General features: G+C 46.0%; 1 protein-coding gene across 1 annotated transcript in view; it reads right to left on the bottom strand.

Moving 5' to 3' along the window:
• Positions 1–2,093: 2,093 nt before the first annotated feature.
• LOC115127769 (microtubule-associated serine/threonine-protein kinase 1-like) overlaps positions 2,094–20,577 on the bottom strand; it is a 69,088-nt gene continuing 50,604 nt past the window's right edge. Inside the window, exons 13-27 of the mRNA XM_065001364.1 lie at positions 16,359–16,497; positions 15,883–16,015; positions 14,026–14,191; positions 13,536–13,637; positions 12,576–12,698; positions 12,048–12,160; positions 8,232–8,392; positions 7,583–7,833; positions 7,014–7,274; positions 6,433–6,677; positions 6,198–6,320; positions 5,745–5,881; positions 5,330–5,520; positions 4,356–4,786; positions 2,094–4,060 (exon numbers count right to left, since the gene is read on the bottom strand). Coding sequence (XP_064857436.1) covers positions 2,570–4,060; positions 4,356–4,786; positions 5,330–5,520; positions 5,745–5,881; positions 6,198–6,320; positions 6,433–6,677; positions 7,014–7,274; positions 7,583–7,833; positions 8,232–8,392; positions 12,048–12,160; positions 12,576–12,698; positions 13,536–13,637; positions 14,026–14,191; positions 15,883–16,015; positions 16,359–16,497 — 4,067 coding nt within the window. The 3' untranslated portion in view covers positions 2,094–2,569. The remainder of the gene's footprint in view (positions 4,061–4,355; positions 4,787–5,329; positions 5,521–5,744; positions 5,882–6,197; positions 6,321–6,432; positions 6,678–7,013; positions 7,275–7,582; positions 7,834–8,231; positions 8,393–12,047; positions 12,161–12,575; positions 12,699–13,535; positions 13,638–14,025; positions 14,192–15,882; positions 16,016–16,358; positions 16,498–20,577) is intronic.

Here is a 20,577-nt window from a genome sequence, read left to right as displayed (position 1 = left end):
GACTGTCATTTCTCTTTGCTTATTTGATCTGTTCTTGCCATAATATGTAAGTGGTCTTTTACCAAATAGGGCTATCTTCTGTATACCACCCCAACCATGTCACAACACAACTGATTGGCTCAAACGCATTAAGAAGGAAAGAAATTCCACAAATTAACTTTTAACAAGGCACACCTGTTAATTCATATGCATTCCAGGTGACTACCTCATGATGCTGGTTGAGAGAACACCAAGAGAGTGCATAGCTGTCATCAAGGCAAAGGGTGGTTACTTTGAAGAATCTCAATTATAAAATATATTTTGATAAATTTAACACTTTTTTGGTTACTACATGATTCCATATGTGTTATTTCATCGTTTTGATGTCTTTACTATTATTCTACAATGTAGTAAATAGTAAAAATAAAGAAAAACCGTGGAACGTGTAAGTGTGTCCAAACATTTGACTGGTACTGTATATATACACACACCATAAGGGGGCGGTATGGTCCAAGTTATAAGCTGCAGTCAGAAAGTCTTCTGAAAAGTAGCCAAGTAATGTAGTACATAAAAGCTTGCATATTCTACCAGACTAATTCCAACATCTGATATTCTTCACCCACTAACAAACATTTGCCAATCATTCGCATAAAGATTATGGGTGTTACATGTTTGATAGAGAAGATACATGAGAGAGAGAGAGAGAGAGAGAGAGAGAGAGATCATCATAATTTCACCATTGAAATAATGCACAGTGTATTATCATAACACACATACAGTTGTAGTGCTCAACTTACAGTGAATCCTACTGTGGTGAGTGAAACATAGTCATATTATTATTTCACCACACTGACTAGCCTGGTCCCAGATCTGTTTGTGATTTTGCCTACTCCATTGCCATTGTTTGACATGACAATTCCATACAGAGTTGGCAAGAAACAGAGTGGCACCCAGGCTAAAAACAGACAGTTAAACTCTCAGATACCCGACACCAGAATTAGGAAGGAATCCAATATGAAAATAAGGTTAATAGAAAAACAGATGGATAAACGATAACAGCAACAGCAAGCGAACATTTGACATCAAAGAATGAAAAACCTTATCCATCCATAAAGCCCTTAATATGCATTTTACATCTATTAAATATGCTACATCCATTTACACCTGCTTTTTCTTCTTCACCTTTTTGGTCCAAAACAAAACATGATGAGTGACAATTAGAACGTACGAATAGTAGAGCCATAGTCTTTACAGATATTTACAGTAATCTCCTTACCGTAGCTGTGCAGTCAGGATCAAGTAACAGATCATTTTATTCACAACAAAATACAATTATTCTAATTTATCAATGTTATTCAAGTTTGGATTCTGTTCGTTTCTATATAGTTTCTGGCTTACTGAGCCCATCCCTGAAACACACACACATTGGGGTACGCACACACGCACACAGCCCAAATCATCCACCACAGGGGTATGGGATTTAAATCCATGAATATCAACTCCGCTTACACCAGTGTGTGTGTGTGTGTGTGTGTGGGCTGCAGTAGTAGTCCTGTTCTGTAGAGATAAGCGCTCTGAGCTTCAGAACTGTCAGAGGAGCTTTACTCTTCTTTACCAAGGCACCAAATGCACCCTATTCCCCATATAGTGCACTACCACAGGGGCTCTGATCAAAAGCAGTCCACTTTATAGGAAATAGGATGCCATTTCGGACGCAATCCATGGCACACAAATGTGCCATAGCCTTCAAGATTCACCCAGAACTAACTCAAGGTTGTTTCACTTCATCCTTCACTTACAGACATTCACTGACAGCATGCTATGCTAATCTGGCTATGCTAATCAACTGAGGACTTCAGTGAGTGTAGTGTTGGACCATAATTCTTTGTCATGGGTGGCCTTACAGTAGTAACAGAAAACTACAGTAGTCATTGGTCCTGTGTGGCCCAGTCGAGTGTCTTTCTAAAGATAAAATCTAGTGGCCGCGTCATTGTCTTTTACAGTAGTAATTTAGTCATTTACTTTCCGAAGACAAATCTACAGTGGCCGATTGGATTTAGTGTTTTGTTGTTGTTGCTGTCAAGGTTGTAATGACTTGATTGTGACTCAGCATACCCTCTGCTTGTGATTACGTTTATTTGAGTGAATTACAGAAACAGAAGTGATTGGTCGTTTAGTCGAGATAGAAAAAACGAGTAAGTAACTGGATTTGGTGTTTCACAGTATTCAGCATGTTTTGATCAGTAAAGCACTTTTCACTCCTTTTTATTCTAGAAACACACAAAATGTACCACATGACATGCATTCATTTCACATACATACATACAGATCTGTTATAGATATCTAATAGTTCATAAAGTGGAGCGTTTTCTTAATATATACTAACTGTATAATAGAAAATGGCCGTAACAGCACCTTTACAATAGTTCTGCTCACTCATGGTTACAGATAAGTCAATACCATGTTGATATTCTTTTCTAGAACTGGAATGTCGTCTTAAGTGCTTGACATTGTGGAATTGTTCTAGAAATCTGAAAAGGCATCTCATTTCTCAATGCCCCCCTCTCTAAACTCCTTTCAGATAGAAGGGTTACAATTTGGGGGGGTGGCTACCTGTGTTCGCCTTATCAGACTGAGGAACAGAGTTAGCTGGACTTTGGGCCACTGTGGTGCCACCGCCAACCATCCGGACTCCGAGTCCGGACGAAGCCTCAGACTTTCCTGCCGAGGCACCTTGCTTCTCCTCACCCGGCTTGGGCATGTCTTTCAGCTCCTTCCCCTTGGGCCCCTCCTGGGACTGGGACACCATTGACCCCTTTATAGGCCCCAGAACCAATTTAGCGGCACTGGTCAGCTGGGTGACAAAGCTGGTCTTGTCGCCGGGGGAAACAGGCCTGGACCTGCCTGGACAGAAGGAGGGTGCGCAGAGCGAGGGGGTGACGCCTGTGGGGGAGGGGGAGGGGGATGGAGAGTGTTCTTCCACTACCTCCAGCCGACATTTATCCTCCCAGTCCAGGGTCCCTCGGTAGCAGTTGACAGGCCCCAGGCCCTGCCTCACCTTGCCCAGGGAGAGGGGTTGTCCGTGGGGTGGGACAGCTGGAGCCAGGGCCCTGGCTGGAGGTTTGGGGCTTTTGGGGCTTCTCAACCCCAGTTCTGAAGTTCTTGGAGAGCCATTGTTCTCGGCTCCATTCTTTCTCAGGCTCTCTCCTACTATTCCTGATGGTTTACTACTAGCCTTGAACATACCTGTAGACCCTGACGTTATTGATGATCCACCCATACCCATGCCTCTGTCTGGACTAGTGCCTCTCCCTAGAGGGCCCCCACAGGGCATGCTGGGCCTGGGAGGAGGACACACCTTGTTGTCTCCATTTAGCTTTGGTTCCGTTCTGTCCTCTCCGTAATTCTCCTGGGAGTCTTGGCTGAGAGGGCTTGTACTCACGGCTGTTCGGAGGCTCTGTTGCTTGATAGACATGTTTGTCTGACGCTGGCTCTTCTCTGCTCCTTCTGGATGGCCCCTAAATATACCTGGTGACCCAGTGGGAGTAATGGGACTTGTAGTTTTGGGACTTGTAGTTTTGATGGAATCCAGATTTGGCGATTGGCTGGATTGGGCTCTGTAGGTGGGGCTACTCTGAGGGCTAAAGGTATGCTCACTGGTTGAGGGTTTTCTAGCTATTGATTGGTGATTATCTGTTGTGACTCCTCCTCCTCGGTTAGGTGACCTCTCTGGGACGGTTGTTGTCCTGTTGCTATAAGCCATAATGATCTCTCCCACCCTCTCCCTCGATCTTTCTCTCTCTCTCTTCCTCTCTCTCTCTCTTTCCCTCTCCCTACCAGCCAGCAGTGTATCCCTACTCAGCGGCGACTCTTGCCTCCCTAACTTCCTCATCGGCTTGAGCACCCCCGTCTCTGGTGTCGTGGTAGTTGCCCCTGTAGATGAACCCTGGGGGCCTGGGGCGGAGGGCAGCAGTGGGGGGTTCGGAGGTGGTAGATTCTCCCCTTCCGTCTCCAACAAACTCTGGAGCCCCAGCTCGCAACAGTGGAACTGGTCCTTGCGGTACAAGTCAGAGTGCTGGACCTAGGATAGGATAGGATAAACTTTTATTTAGGGGGAAATTGTCTTAGACACATAGTGATGCTGTATACAGTAGGTCTACTAAAAAAGACTCAAGTTCTTTTAATTCCCAATGTGTTGTTTTAACTGTATTTAAATGTCTTCCCCGTGTATACTTAAACTAATAAATGAGATGAAAATACTAAATCAACACTATACTGTACATTACAAACTGGACACATTCATAATACACCCATAGCACACGTTCCCCATGTGTCACACCTCTAATACACATCTCAGACCGCCACATTCACAATACCTCCAGGCTGTGTTTCCTCAGAGGCCCTCCCACCCCACCACTCGACGACTGGGAATGAGACAGCGGCGAGGTGAGCTTCTCTGCCGACTGGACCCTCTTGAGGAGTGGGGAACGGGGCGGCTCGGCGGACTTGGGCCTGGGGCGGACCACGGGTGGTGATGAGTGGAGCTTTGCCCCGGCAGGGAAGGTCTGGGTGGTGTTGGAGCTACCGATGGTGTGGCCCGGGAGTGGGGGAGGGGAGGACTGGGTGGGGGATGGTGTGTGGGCTAAGGGGGAGAGGGGGATGTTGCCGGCAGACTTGCAGCGGGCCGAGCGGTACTGGCGGTGCAGCTTGGGGGAGAGGCCGTGCAGGGAGCTGGGGCGCATGTGCTGGGAGGCGGCAGGGGAGTTGGGGGTGCTGGAGGCAGGAGAGCTGCTCTGAGAGGACACACCTGGGGGAGAGGAAAGAGAAAGACAAGAGAGAGGTTACAGTGAAGATAGAGAGAAAAGAGAGAGGGGTAGAGAAAGAGAGACAAGAAGAGAGAAGAAAGGTGAGAGAGGAAGAGGGAAAAACAGATTCTTCAGCTACAGATTAATAATCAGTTCAGCCACAACTGGGATTACAATGTTTGATTCAGCTTGCCTGGTGCAATGGAACCAACACTGGTTCCCAAACCCTGACCATCTGACACTCATCTGACAATCTCAAACACTCTATTTACTTCAAAGAAAACAAATACAATTTGGAACCCTGAAGAGTATACTACAAAGTGGGATCAAAGAGTTAGCCAGCTAACTTCCATAAACAACCAGAAATAACTATTGATTTTCTAGTTCATTAAGAAAGCTAAACTTAGGTATGTGTTTGAGTCAATTAGACCACGTACATTTCAAGCTTATCTTTAAAAAAAAATGTATTTTAGAATAGTTAGGCAAGTTAGCTGGCTAACTCATTGATGCTGCTTTGTAGTGTACCCCTCAGGTCTGTTACTCACCCAGGTAGGAGGACTCAGGTGTGGACCTGTATCCCTGCTGTGTAGGGGAGCGGGCTGACAGGTTGTGGGAGGGAGAACCTGGTAGACTGTCACTGGACGACAGAGAGCGGTTCAGAGAAGACAGGCTGCGGCTGGTGTGGAGCAGGTTAGACTGTTTAGTGATCTTCCTGAACAGGGAGCTATGCTTCTTACTGTAGAGAGGAGAGAGGGAGGAGGGGGACAGAGGGATAGGGGATGGAGTAGGAGAGGGTAGTAGAGAATCGTTTTCATTAAAAAAAAAGTTTTGCAATGTATAACATGGAGAGATACTGAAACGTATTAGCAGAATGCTGAATAAATACATGTAACTGTTCTTGTCCATGTTACAGCATACACGATAACAGCTACTGTAAATGAGAGTGCCATACTACAGTACCTCTCTTGTCCCTCTTTGCCGATGGGCCTCTTATTGCGCCGGGCCATCTTGCACTTGTAGTTGGACTTGCGTGCCGGACCCACCTTGATGGAGGTGTTCTCAAACGGTGTGGTGGTCACTGTCACCTTGTTGCCACTCTGCAGGGGCACACAGAATGATGATGAGCCACGTCTATGTGACTGACTGGGGTTTGATCACAGGTTTTCTGCATGCCACAAGTCTAGGTTAGCCTGCTGAGCTAAAGCCTGGGCACTAGCTCAGGGAGCCAACGCTTGTATGCAGGCAAGTTACTCATCACATGAGCATGGTCACAGAACGACCTCCTTCACATCTACATTGACAAATAACACCCTTAATCATAGCTTAAGAGACCAACAATGAGCATGGATGTTACGCAAACCTACGCATATCAACAAAGTCTATTGTAGAACTCAGTCTCTTCTTCCATCATACCTTTAGAATGAGTTCCACCACTTCCGTGTGGACCAATCCGTGGACAGACTCCCCATTTACATGGGTGATGAGGTCACCAGCACACAGACCTGCTTCCTGGGCGGGGCCTCCATCCTCCACGTGCTGCCATTGGACAAGGATACATTGTCAATCAATAAATAGGATAGTGTATACCTTTCTCAAGTTAATTAATGAATTAATCCACCCCTCCCCCTTCTCCTCCCCCTCTCCTCACCCAGATGATGTGATGGACACTGTAAACATCCGTATCTCCCATGTAGACCCGTATCGCCCTGAGGGTAAATCCGTACTTCTTCCCTGAGCGGTGGATGGTGATGGGAGAGCGCAGCACGCTGACGGCGGGGGCTGGACAGTAGTCACGGTTGGGTGACGAGTCCCGGGAGGAGGGGTTGGAAGACAGGGAGCGGGGGGACATGGGGCTGGCCAAGGGGGAGCTGTGACTGTGGACGTACTGGTCTACTGTGGTGGGGGGGAGAATGTTAGGGAGAGGAGTAATGGAAAGGGGAAAGATGAAGGAATGACAAATTGGGAGAGAATGGAAGTGATTGTGGGTAAGAAAAAGAGTAAGGAAAGTTTTAGGCATAGAGATACACATATTACAGTGTACTATTTCATCATGTGGTTTGAAGTATTCTGTGTAAACTCAGCATTAGAGTAACATCGCAGCTCACAGCACCCTCTAGTGGCAGGAGGCCATAGTGATTAATTGACTGCCTGATTAAATGTATTTGATTATTAAAATACATATAAAGCTACTCAAGACAGAAACAACACATAACAATTCAGCATAGTTACCTGCAGGTATGATGACAGATAGGGCTGTGGCCGAGGCTGACTTGATAACCTTGTTGCCAGGCCGTGAGTTCCTCTTCTCCCCTGTGTCTCCAGACATCTGCTGGTGTCTCGCCCTGCGGAGGACCAGGTCATTCGTGGCCCGGGGGCCCAGGGGGTCATACACAGGTCCTGCCCCCAGCTCCCTATTGGCTGATGTAGGTCCAGGAGTAGTGGATGGAGTGGGCGTGGCTCCCAGAGTCTCGCCTGGGCTTGGTGGTTTCTCTGTTGGCGGACAAAAATATTACTCTCCAGTCTCAAGTATATTGTTGGAGCTTAGCTAATGGTCCTCTCTTGGCTTACTTACAATCTATACACATCATCACTTTCTACTGACTTTTCAATTGTCACCTCACCTGATAAAATCACCAGTTTGTCCGGTGACAATACAAGTGAAACAAACCTCTTCTCTCTCTCTCTCTCTCTCTCTCTCTCTCTCTCTCACTCACTCACTCACTCACTCACTCACTCACTCACTCACTCACTCACTCACTCACTCACTCACTCACTCACTCACTCACTCACTCACTCACCTCCTACATGTTCCTCCTTTGGGTCAGGGGTGGTGCTGGGGGTGGAGGGGGGTGTGGAGGGAACGGAGGCCACCTCCAGTGAAGTCCCCCTGGCCTTGACAGGGGGCTGGCGTGTCAGGGGGTCTGGGTTGTCCTCCTGCTGTGAGGCGAAGCGATGCGTGTCCATGAGGGCGGAGAAACGGCGCCGGGCCCCGAGGGGAGGGCTGGAGTCACCGTCCATGTAAAGGGACTCAGAACCGGACAGACGCTTCCTTTGAGGGGCCAGGAGAAGAGAAGAGGCTATTATTCCCAATGCTAAGGGACTTTTATTTTGAAAACGTATTTAAACTGATGTTGAATCAATGTGTTGTGAATGTTGGTATAAAGGTGTCATGACTTGTATACATTTCATGAATGCCTATGTATACCCCCTTAAAGTTAGTGTTAACATCTCTCTGTTTGGATGATTTAATGGCTGCTACCACCGCCTTAGGTTCTGACACTTCCCCAATACAGGAGCTCAGCATGAGAGTTCACACAATCACACTCTCACACTCACTAGAGTCAATTATAGACAGTGGATCTCAATTCTATAAACCAACCTGTGTATGAAACTCAGACATAAAATCCCCCCCATCTCTCTCTCTCTCCCTCAACCCACCAAACTCACATCTCAGGTGAACCGGTCCTCCAGCTCTTGTCCCTGATAGGGAAGCTTCCCAGACTCTCTCTCTTCCCCCTGTTGTCCTCCCGGGAGCCCTTGTGTTCCCGTCGAGTCACTGAGGGGGCCTTCTGCTCCAACTGGGACAGGTGCTCCATGCTGCTGTATACCTGCAGAGGGGCCATGTAGAGAGTCCAAATCTGAGCCACACTGCTGATCCTACTCTGAAACACTTTATGAATACATGGCCTGAACATAAAGAAAGGAAGCAAGTTGGTTAAAACACTCATCATCACTACCCTTAAGCCTTAAGCCAAACATAGAACATGATAGTCAGTTACATACTGTAGATAGAAAGATTGCGGAGCTAATTAACTTACAACAACTGCATTTAAATAAGGATAGGCTAGAGTCAACTACTTTACATGTAATACAAAGTAGGTGGGTGCTTCAGCTAATACGTACAACACGCACACAGACACACACACTCGCACACACACACGGCAAGGTCTCGTAAATGAGCTGTGAGTATGCTGGTGTGTGTGGGAGACCAGCTTAACAACAAGAACAGTGCTTTAAAACAAGGCTAAAGAGTATTCAGCACCATGGTAACTGAAGCAGTGGCCATAACATGAGCTGTACTGTGATATGTACATTGGCTTCTAATATAAACTACTGTAATAAATCAAATCACATTTTACTACAGTTGTAGACTAACAGGGAAATGCTTACTTACGGTACTTTTTCCAACAATGCAGTTCAAGGTAAAGATACAAAATAATATAACAAATGTAAATAGTGACATGAGTAATAAATACACAGTGAATAACGAATAACAATAATGAGTCAAAATAACATGTCTATATACAGGGAGTAGCAGCAGCGAGTCGATGTGCAGGAATACAAGGTAACTGAGGTAGATATGTACATATAGGGAGGGGTAAATTGACTTGGCAACAGGATAGATAATAGACTGTAGCAGAAGCTTGTGTGTGTGTGTGTGTGTGTGTGTGTGTGTAAACGTGTGTGTGTGGCGTCAGTATGCATGTGTGTGCATCTTATGAGTGTGTGGGTGTATGTAGTAGTGTGTGTGTATGTGTGTGGTGGGGTGTTAGTTTAAGTCAGTGGAGGCTCCGCAGAGGAGGGGGAGGACCATCCCCCTCAGTGAATTTCTGAAAAATTAAAATAGTGAAACATTAAAAAAGTTATCCCTTTTAGATAAAGTTATACTAAATATATATTTACGTCACCAAATAATTGATTAAAATACACTGTTCTGCAATAAAGTTCTACAGTAGCCTCAACAGCACTCTTAGGATAGCACCATGATGTAGCCGGAGGACAGCTAGTTTCCGTCCTCCTCTGGGTACATTGACTTCAATACAAAACCTAGAAGGCTCATGGTTCTCACCCCCTTCCATAGACTTACACAGTAATTATGACAACTTACGGAGAATATCCTACAACCTATCAGAGTTCTTGCAGCATGAACTGACATGTTGTGCACCCAATCAGAGGATCAGAGAACGAATCTAGTACTGAAAGCAGAAGCTACAGCTATCTAGCACTTTGGTGCATAAAATGTGGTGAGTAGTTGACTCAAAGAGAGAGAAAGACAATTGTTCAACAGCGAGATACTTCAACCTACTCAAAAACCTGGCTCAAACAGAAAGGGATTCTATGTTAGCTTGCTGGCTATGGCTAGCCAACACTGGAACACTGGAAGGTAAGCTTTTTGTTATATGAATTTATTGCCACCAGGGCCCACTGGTGTAACTGCTAAATGCTTGCTGACTATACACTGTGCTGTATGATTGTAGCAGGTTTATATTAACGCGTTAGTTCTAGTAGCTATGTTGACTATGATGTTAGCTAATATGGTGACAATGATGTAGGCTGTGTGTAGCAGTTAGCGGTTATGATATTATGGTTTGGCTTGAAAGGTTTTTCACCTGATCACAGACAGCTGATGTGTTATGCACTGTTGTCCACAAGCGAAGGGAAAAGCTGAGAGGAGGAGAGCGCGTAGTTGCTAGAAGGAATTAATGAGCAAAGTGATCATGCTGTTTGTATGTGGCTGCTATGAAAGTGAACTGTGTTTGTGTGTGATCAGGGGTGTATTAATTCTGCCGATTCTGTTGAAAAACCTTTCTTCAACAGAACGAAACGGGAATAAACATACCTTTATTTGCCCAATAGAAACTCTCATTTGCAACTGTTGGACTAACGATTACACTCTAAATAAGCTAGATGCAGGCAAGAGTGAGCAAGTTGGTATTGAATGTGTCACTGTCAGTCAACTTGACTACTCACATTTTTCTCTCGACCTGTGCACCTACATTGTAAACTTTCATTCATAGGCTAGGTTGTAGCAACCTCATGATAGGTATAGAGAAAATGTATCATGTAGTAGCCTAAACCTATCGATGTTACATTGAGCTGGTTGAATGGAATATGAAGGACAGTCATCCAATATGCTGTAAAATAAATAAGGCCATGCCTCATCTTAAATGGCACCGACCGCCACTGGTGTAAATATCTGTGAGTCTGTGTGTAGAGTCCAGTGTGTGTGCATAGAGTCAGTGCAAGAGATGGTCAATGCAGGTAGCCCGGGTAGCCATTTAGCAGGCTTGTTTAGCAGTCTTATGGCTTGGGGGTAGAAGCTGTTCAGGGTCCTGTTGGTTCCTGACTTGGTGCCTCGGTACCGCTTGTGCGGTGGCAGAGAGAACAGTCTATGACTTGGGTGGCTGGAGTCTGACAATTTATTGGGCCTTCCTCTGACACCGCCTATTATATAGGGAGGGAGCTCGGCCCCAGTGCTCACCACCCTCTGTAGCACCTTGTGGTCGGGTGCCTTGCAGTTGCCGTACCAAGTGGTGATGCAGCCACCTGCATCACCACTTGTACTCTCTCTGTGTGTGTGTGTTTGTGTACATGGGTCCGTGTGTATGCTTTGAGACTAGCAGGCAGTGTTCTAGACTCTAATCAGGTCTCTCCACCAATGCACTGCTACTGTAATAGAGCCCTTAGCCCTCTCCATTTATACAAGAGACCCTTCACACACACACACACACACACACACACACACACACACACACACACACACACACACACACACACACACACACACACACACACACACACACACACACACACACACACACAGCCCTACTCATTCCCACAAGAGACCCTTCATTAGTCCCCACCCATACAGGAGAACAGAGAGGAGGAGGAAGGGACAGGTGAAGGACAAAAGGAGGGCAGCAGAGAGAGAGAGATAATATAGAAGGAAAGATGGTATAACGACAGGATGACAGGATAATAGGGATTCAAACTATGAGGTGGACAAAAAGAGGAGGGATAAAGAGAGAGTGAGGGAGAGAGAGAGCCAGGATGAAAAATGAGATGGGATAGCTAGAAGACACCGTTAAGTAAGGGGAGATGAAGAGAGAAAATGACCTTGCTGAAGCATGGGCAGCCAGAGGAGTGTGTGTGGCACGTGTGTGTGTGCAGGGTTGGGTAGGTTCCTTTTTAAATGTAATCCGCTACAGTTACTAGTTACCTAGAGTGGGAGGTAGCCTAACGGTTAGAGTGTTTGGCCGGTAACTGAAAGATCACTGGTTCGAAGAGCCGACAAGGTGAGAAATCGGTTGCTGGCCCTTGAACTTAACTCTAATTTGCTCAAGGGAAGCCATACTACTTTAAAAGTAATCCAAGAAGTAATCATCTAGTTTGTCAAAAGTATCTTTAATCTATTAGTGTTTTGTAATGTAATCAGTTACTCCCCAACCATAAGTGTGTGTGTGTGTGTGTGTGTCTGTGTACCTTGCTGAAGCGAGGGGAGCAGGAGGAGAACTGTCTGATCTCAACAGGCTCATCATCATCGTTGGTGTCATCCTCATCGTACGCATTGATGTGGTGATAACGATCTGAACGGGCTGAGGGAGGACAGGAGAAGAGAGAGGGAAACAGAGAGAGAGACAGAGAGAGAGAGATGGCGAGAAAGAGAGAGAAAGAGAGAGCGCGAGAGAGAGTCTTAGTTTTCATAAATAATTTAACGTCCCTAGCCTTGGCGTTCTCTCTCCTCTGCTTATACTTTTCAAAGTCGCTGCAACGCTTTGGGAGAACCACTCTCTGGCTTGGCTGAGTTTTACCATGAGATAACCCGTATCAAAGATCAAAGACTCATTTGCTTTACACATGGAGCCCAATTCGGATCTTTTTCCAATTCTATGTATTTTGATCAATCAGATAAGTTTTTGGCCAATTGGGCAAAGTATCAGAATTGGGCTGCCTGTGTAAATGCAGCCAGTGTGCTGTATTGGCATTAAATACACAGGTAACGGCACTCACTGTCGAAGTAGCTGGTGTCCTCTTCTGACTCCAGGTGAGGTATGAACTCTGCCTTCTGTCTCAGTAGACTGTTCCAGTCCAGGTCAGAGAAGAACGAGTGCTGCTTCACCTCAAACGCTCCCCCTGGGGGCACAGAGGAATAATACCAACAACAAGATCAGCTCTAAGAATGTAGGCCTCGGAAGAGCATATGGCCCTGGGCCATGGTAGTTGGAGTAATACATAAACAAAGGTTAAAATGTGAATAATTATGGCATGATTCATTACACACAGTAAGCAGGAATATCAGATACCTAGGGAGAGTAGCCTGCTGTGTGCCAGACTGTTGTTATTATAATTTCCCCCAAAAATGTACCCCCCTATTCGATCTTGTCTCATCGCTGCAACTCCCCAATGGACTCGGGAGAGTTGAAGGTGGAGTCATGTGTCCTCTGAAACATGACCTGCCTAACCGCGCTCCTTAACACCCGCCAGCTTAACCCGGAAGCCAGCCGCACCAATGTGTCGGAGGAAACACCGTTCAACTGGCGACCAGGGTCAGCCTGCAGGCATCCGGCCTGCCACAAGGAGGTGCTACAGCACGATGAGCCAAGTAAAGCACCCCCAGCCAAACCCTCCCCTAATCTGGACGACACTGGGCCAATTGTGTGCAGTCCTATGGGACTCCCGGCTACGGCCAGTGGTGGCACATCCTAGTAAAATCTGTGTTCATCAATGCATTGCCTTGACAAACAAGGTTGTGTTTGGTAAGATTATGACAGTAGACTACAGCAGAAACAGGAGGAACATTCTTAAATTCTAGCACATTGGTTCAGAAACTAGGTGTCGGGAGGGACCAAGTTGAAATTAGGTCCCCTGAGAAAATCTTTAAATGGGTATAGAATACAAGCTAAACTTTTAGTGTCAACTAAGGGCCTTTTGTCGTGTGCAGAACAAGTTTGAGAAGCCCTGTTGTAGTACCTGTACCCAGCCTCATCAGTGGATTGGTCTGTAGCAGGGTTGATATCAGTCCTTGGGCATCAGCAGGCAGGACCTCATCTCCATCAGGCCACACTATGTCATCTGAGAGAGACAACAGAGCCAGTTACAGAGAGAATGAACAGCAAAGATTTGGAACCGGACCAACATTGAGTCAGGTACAAGTTAGTACACAGACAGAGGCCTTGGAGTCAACAGTCACCTACAGCAGTGGTTTTTAAACCTCTCCTCTGGGACCCCCAGCCGTTCATTTGATCAATTCCAGAGCTAGCACACCTGATTCAACTTGTGAATTGTCTGGGGGTCCCCGAGGAGAGCTTTGAAAACCCCTGACATACAGAACAAGAGGCACTGGGGGGGATTCAAAAAGACAACAGGTGCAAACACAGAGGAAAGGCCAGCCCTCATGTCTCAATCACCTGTAATGACCTGTCCAAAGAGCTTTTGACTGATTGATTGATGTCAGACTCACCTGTGATGACCTGTCCAAAGAGCTCCTCAGGCGTGTCTCCAAAGAAGGGCACACAGCCCACTAAGAACTCATAGAGGATGATGCCCATGGCCCACCAGTCCACCGGCTTCCCGTAGCCCTGTCTCAGGATCACCTCCGGGGCTATGTACTCTGGGGTGCCACACACCTGGGAGAGGGAGAGAGATCCACCAATCAGAAGTCTCGATCACGCTCCTTGCCTCTATTTTCCTCTCAACTACATGTACCAGATGCAATGGAGTAGTCCCAAAAGTGCAACACCTGCCCATTTGGCACTCCAGACAGGCTCAATAAAAATGAAAGACAACAACAAATACTATTTGGACCCAGGTCTGGCCTGCTTAGCAAACTGCAAGCCCAAGAGCTTGAATATTCTTCAATCTGTCTCTGACAGAAGTACTGTACAGTAATCACTAATCAAGGACCCAGATTGTATAATGCTGATAATCAGAATTCTAATTCTAATTGGTACTGTTGCTGTACACTGTTGAGGCAGCAGGGGCCTAGTTCATTACAGCTGAGTGAATAACCAATGCCCTCTAATCAAGAGTCTGCACAGACCACAACGTGAAAGGATCTTCATCTATTTCATGTGCAGATGATATGTCTCCATTAGAACCCATTAAAAAGCATGAGCTGGTGTACACCCCAAACAAGTTGGTAGAGCCACTAACTAACGGAGAGCAACTGTAGGCTGAAAAAATGTAATAAAGAGATTTGCACACTCTACATACAAGCTCCCAGTAATTTATTGGGTAAACCACCAACATTTCAGCAACACTGGGCCTTCTTCATGGTCATGTCATGAATGCTTGAACCAGGTTATGTAAAAAAACACTGCAATTAGTGCAACCGATGACAATAGTGAGGGGTGTGTCATACTTACTAGGGTGATAAGAATTAAAACATGTTTTACTGTTAAAAGACAATAGTTTACAGCATGTTGAATATATTAGGCTATTGTTATCATATTGCAACATAATTAGATATTGTGCATAGTAATATCATCAACATACATTATTATTTTATTTAATACACATATTTAATTGTTTCCATTTCATTTAATCTTTGTTACATGTCATCTTTTGGTTCAACAGTAATGCACAATAAGCATAATCAACAACGGCAACATCTTGGGTGCACGCTGATACGCCGTAGAGCACAGGAGGTTGGTGGCACCTTCATTGTGGAGGACAGGCTCATGGTAATGATTGGAACAGAATAGGTGGAATGGTATCAAATACGTCAAGTGTCCATGCAATGTCCATGCTAAAGCAGGTTATATCCATCTAGAGTCCTCTTTCTACCTCTATGTGAAACAACACAGCATTCAGTCTGGTTTAACCAGGCTAGATGCCCTACCGCTGGAGAAGACACTGTATTGCTGCTGGCCTAACAGCATCATTTATTAATATGGGGACTTAAATTCCAAACCTGCGTAAACAATAAACTGTAATTGAAAAATAAAAAGGAACCAGAATTGTATTTATTTAGAGAAATTATGATGATTCAGTCTGTATGGTAAACATTATTAGTGACTGTGTGTATTCCTATTGCTTGGCAAATTATGCGTTTTTGCAAGGTTATTTTGAGATTCTCAATCCGTTGACGCATGAGGCAAGTCAAGGGATCCTGAATTCAACTCACTCACGCAACTGTCATGACTGTAGGCTATCTACAGAGTTTCTAACATACTGTATGTGATTGGCTCTTCATTGAGAAGTTGGCTGAATACTACCTCTCACAATGTGATTAATTGTTTGTTTGATTAGCTGAGTGACTGACTGATCATGACTGACTAACTGACTGATTGATTGACTGACCAATCAATCGATCTACCTGTTTGTCCAGGAACTCGCGTGCGTCCTTCTCGATGTGTCCCTCGTACAGGTTGGTGGTGAGGCTCATCAGACCCATCTTAGACAGGCCAAAGTCGGTCAGCTTGATGTGGCCCATAGAGGTGATCAGAAGACTGGTGGAAACAGGAACAACCCATGGGCTGTTAAGATATCAACTGCACAGCAAACCCCAGGAACAGCCATTATTCCATTCCAGCCATTACAATGAGCCCGTCCTCCTATATCTCCCCCCACCAGCCTCCACTGGTATGTATGACCAATAGGAGCCTGTAGGAGCTATAGGAGCCTGTATTCCTAGAACCTTTCACAGTACACACATTTTGGCTTAATATTGTTAGAGGATGTCCCAAATGTTCCTAAGAAATTACATTTATGGTGAATATTGTATAGTGTGAAAGCAATTTAAAACCTCCAATCCACCAGGGGATTGTCAGGGTGGCAGTGCAGCCCACTCACTTGTCAGGCTTGAGGTCTCGGTGCACGATGCCATAGTTGTGTAGGTACTCCAGTGCCAGCACGGTCTCTGCAAAGTACATTTTGGTGAGTTCCACGGGCAGTGCCCCGATGTTCTTCAGCAGAGTGGCACAGTCTCCCCCTATAGGAACACAACATGGTTAGTTAGACACAGTCTCCCCCTATAGGAACACAACATGGTTGGTTAGACACGGTCTCCCCCTATAGGAACACAACATGGTTGGTTAGACACAGTCTCCCCCTATAGGAACACAACATGGTTGGTTAGACACGGTCTCCCCCTATAGGAACACAACATGGTTGGTTAGACACGGTCTCCCCCTATAGGAACACAACATGGTTGGTTAGACACGGTCTCCCCCTATAGGAACACAACATGGTTGGTTAGACACAGTCTCCCCCTATAGGAACACAACATGGTTGGTTAGACCCGGTCTCCCCCTATAGGAACACAACATGGTTGGTTAGACACGGTCTCCCCCTATAGGAACACAACATGGTTGGTTAGACACGGTCTCCCCCTATAGGAACACAACATGGTTGGTTAGACACGGTCTCCCCCTATAGGAACACAACATGGTTGGTTAGACACAGTCTCCCCCTATAGGAACACAACATGGTTGGTTAGACACGGTCTCCCCCTATAGGAACACAACATGGTTGGTTAGGCACAGTCACCCCCTATAGGAACACAACATGGTTGGTTAGACATGGATTATGCCTCTGTTCTCTACCCTGCTCCTAAAGAATGGACAGAGCTTATACCACAACAACGCTGTTCAATTTACGACGGGCAATGTGCAAGTGCGCACTTCTGTACCCTTTGGGAAGAGAATGGGGCACAGCCTGAGAGTCAGTCTGAAGGGGTTAAAGGATTTCACAGTGTCGGTCGGCTCTGTCTGTGGTCGTTTGTCTTGGGTTGTTTCTCCCCTCCTCCTTGGCCTGATAAACCTATGTTTGGCAGAGTCCCATCTGACTCACACACTACTCTTCATGCCTGGCTGTGTCTGTAGGCTGACTCTGAACACTAATAATCAGGAGAAAAGCAATCTGCTTTCTGCTATATAGTTGGGTTGAGTATGTTGAGTTGCCCTCGAGCACCTAACATTAAGGAAGATGGCTTGGCTAGGGCTGCTGTGGAAAGTGACCCCGTTTTACTTTCTACAACTGAATTGACTATGTTAAAATAACAACTTGACAGTTATTTGAATCTCTGGCCCTCAGTCAATCCCCTATATAGATAGGATAGATGTTTTTAAGTTTCCACCAGCGGTGTTCGTTAGACACAGTCCCAACCAGAAGCCATGGATTACAGGCAACATTTGAACTGAGCTAAAGGGTAGAGCTGCCACATTCAAGGTGCTGGACTCTACCCCGGAAGCTTATGAGAAATCCTGCTATGCCCTCCGACAAACCATCAAATAGGCAAAGCGCCACTATAGGGCTAAGATTGAATCGTACTTTACCGGCTCCGACGCTCGTCTTATGTGGCAGGGCTTGCAAACTATTACAGACTACAAAGGGAAGGACAGCCAAGAGCTGCCCAGTGACACAAGCCTACCGGACGAGCTAAACTACTTCTATGCTCGCTTCGAGGCAAGCAACACTGAGGCATGCATGAGAGCATCAGCTGTTCCAGACGACATTGTGATCATGCTCTCCGTAGCCGACGTGAGTAAGACCTTTAAACAGGTCAACATTCACAAGATGGATTACCAGGACGTGTTCTCCTGGCATGTGCTGACCAACTGGCAGGTGTCTTCACTGACATTTTCAACATGTCCCTGATTGAGTCTGTAATACCAACATGTTTCAAGCAGACCACCATAGTCTCTGTGCCCAAGAACACTAGGGCAACCTGCCTAAATGACTACAGACCTGTAGCACTCACGTCTGTAACCATGAAGTGCTTTGAAAGGCTGGTAATGGCTCACATTAACACCATTATCCCAGAAATCCTAGAACCACTCCAATTTGCATACTGCCCAAACAGATCCACAGATGATGCAGTCTCTATTGCACTCCACACTGCCCTTTCCCACCTGGACAAAAGGAACACCTATGTGAGAATGCTATTAATTTATTACAGCTCAGCGTTCAACACCATAGTACCCTCAAAGCTCATAACTAAGCTAAGGATCCTGGAACTAAACACCTCCCTCTGCAACTGGATCCTGCAATTCCTGACGGCCACCCCCAGGTGGTGAGGGTAGGTAGCAACACATCCACCACGCTGATCCTCAACACTGGAGCCCCTCAGGGGTGCGTGCTCAGTCGCCTCCTGTGCTCCCTGTTCACCCACGACTGCGTGGCAAAGCATGATTCCAACACCATCATTAAGTTTGCAGACGACACATCAGTGCCTGATCACCGACAACAACTAGACATCGTATAAGGAGGAGGTCAGAGACCTGGCCGGATGACGCCAGAAAAACAACCTATCCCTCAACATAATCAAGACAAAGGAGATGATTGTGGATTACAGGAAAAGGAGGAACAAACACGCCCCTCATTCTCATCGACAGGGCTGCAGTGGAGCAGGTTGAGAGCTTCAAGTTCCTTGGTGTCCACATCACCAACAAACTAGAATTGTCCAAGCACACCAATACAGTCGTGAAGAGGGCACGACAAAGCCTATTCCCCCTCAGGAAACTAAAAGGATTTGGCATGGGTCCTCAGATCCTCAAAAGGTTCTACAGCTGCAACATCGAGAGCATCCTGGCTGGTTGCATCGCTGCCTGGTACGGAAACTGCTCAGCCTCTGACCGGAAGGCACTACAGAGGGTAGTGCGTACGGCCCATTACATCACTGGGGCTAAGCTGTCTGCCATCCAGGACCTCTACACCAGGCGGTGTCAGAGGAAGGCCCTAAAAATTGTCAAAGGCGCCAGCCACCCCAGTCATAGAATCTTCTCTCTACTACCGCACGGCAAGCGGTACCGGAGCACCAAGTCTAGGACCAAAAGGCTCCTCAACAGCTTTTACCCCCAAGCCATAAGACTCCTGAACAGGTAATCAAATGGCTACCCAGACTATTTACATTGTCCCGCCCCCACCCCAACCCCTCTTTTACGCTGCTGCTAGTCTCTGTTATTCATAGATGTGTAGTGACTTTAACTATACATTCATGTACACACTACCTCAATTAGCCTGACTAACCGGTTCCTGCGCATATTGGCTACCCGGACTATCTGCATTGTGTCCCGCCACCCGCCAACCCTTCTTTTACGCTACTGCTACTCTCTGTTTATCATATATTGATAGTCACTTTAACCATATCTACATGTACATACTACCTCAATCAGCCCGACTAACCGGTGCCTGTATATAACCTCGTTACTGTTACAGCCTCACTACTGTTATAGCCTCGTTACTGTATATAGCCTCGTTACAGTTATAGCCTCGCTACTGTTATAGCCTCGCTACTGTTATAGCCTCGTTACTGTTATAGCCTCACTACTGTATATAGCCTCGTTACTGTATATAGCCTCGTTACAGTTATAGCCTTGTTACTGTTATAGCCTCACTACTGTTATAGCCTCGTTACTGTTATAGCCTCATTACTGTTATAGCCTCGCTACTGTTATAGCCTCGCTACTGTATATAGCCTCGCTACTGTTATAGCATCGTTACTGTTATAGCCTGACTACTGTATATAGCCTTGCTACGGTTATAGCCTCGTTACTGTTATAGCCTGACTACTGTATATAGCCTCGTTACTGTTATAGCCTCGTTACTGTTATAGCCTGACTACTGTTATAGCCTGACTACTGTATATAGCTTCGTTACTGTATATAGCCTCGTTACTGTTATAGCCTCGCTACTGTATATAGCCTCGTTACTGTTATAGCCTCGCTACTGTATATAGCCTCGTTACTGTTATAGCCTCGCTACTGTATATAGCCTCGTTACTGTTATAGCCTCGCTATTGTTATAGCCTCGCTACTGTATATAGCCTTGCTACTGTTATAGCCTCGCTACTGTATATAGCCTCGTTACTGTTGTATTCGGCGCATGTGACAAATAAACATTGATTTGATTAGTCTGGTGGCACTTTAAATGAGGAGGATGGCCTCATAGTAATGTTTGGAATGGAATGGTATCACACACATCAAACATGTGGTTTTCCATGTGTTTGATACCATTCCATTTACATCACTCCATCCATTATTATGAGCCGCCCTCCCCGCTGGTTTCCACC

Source organism: Oncorhynchus nerka, linkage group LG15 (genome assembly GCF_034236695.1).
Source record: "Oncorhynchus nerka isolate Pitt River linkage group LG15, Oner_Uvic_2.0, whole genome shotgun sequence".
NCBI lineage: Eukaryota > Metazoa > Chordata > Actinopteri > Salmoniformes > Salmonidae > Oncorhynchus > Oncorhynchus nerka.
This window is presented reverse-complemented; position numbering and strand designations above follow the sequence as displayed.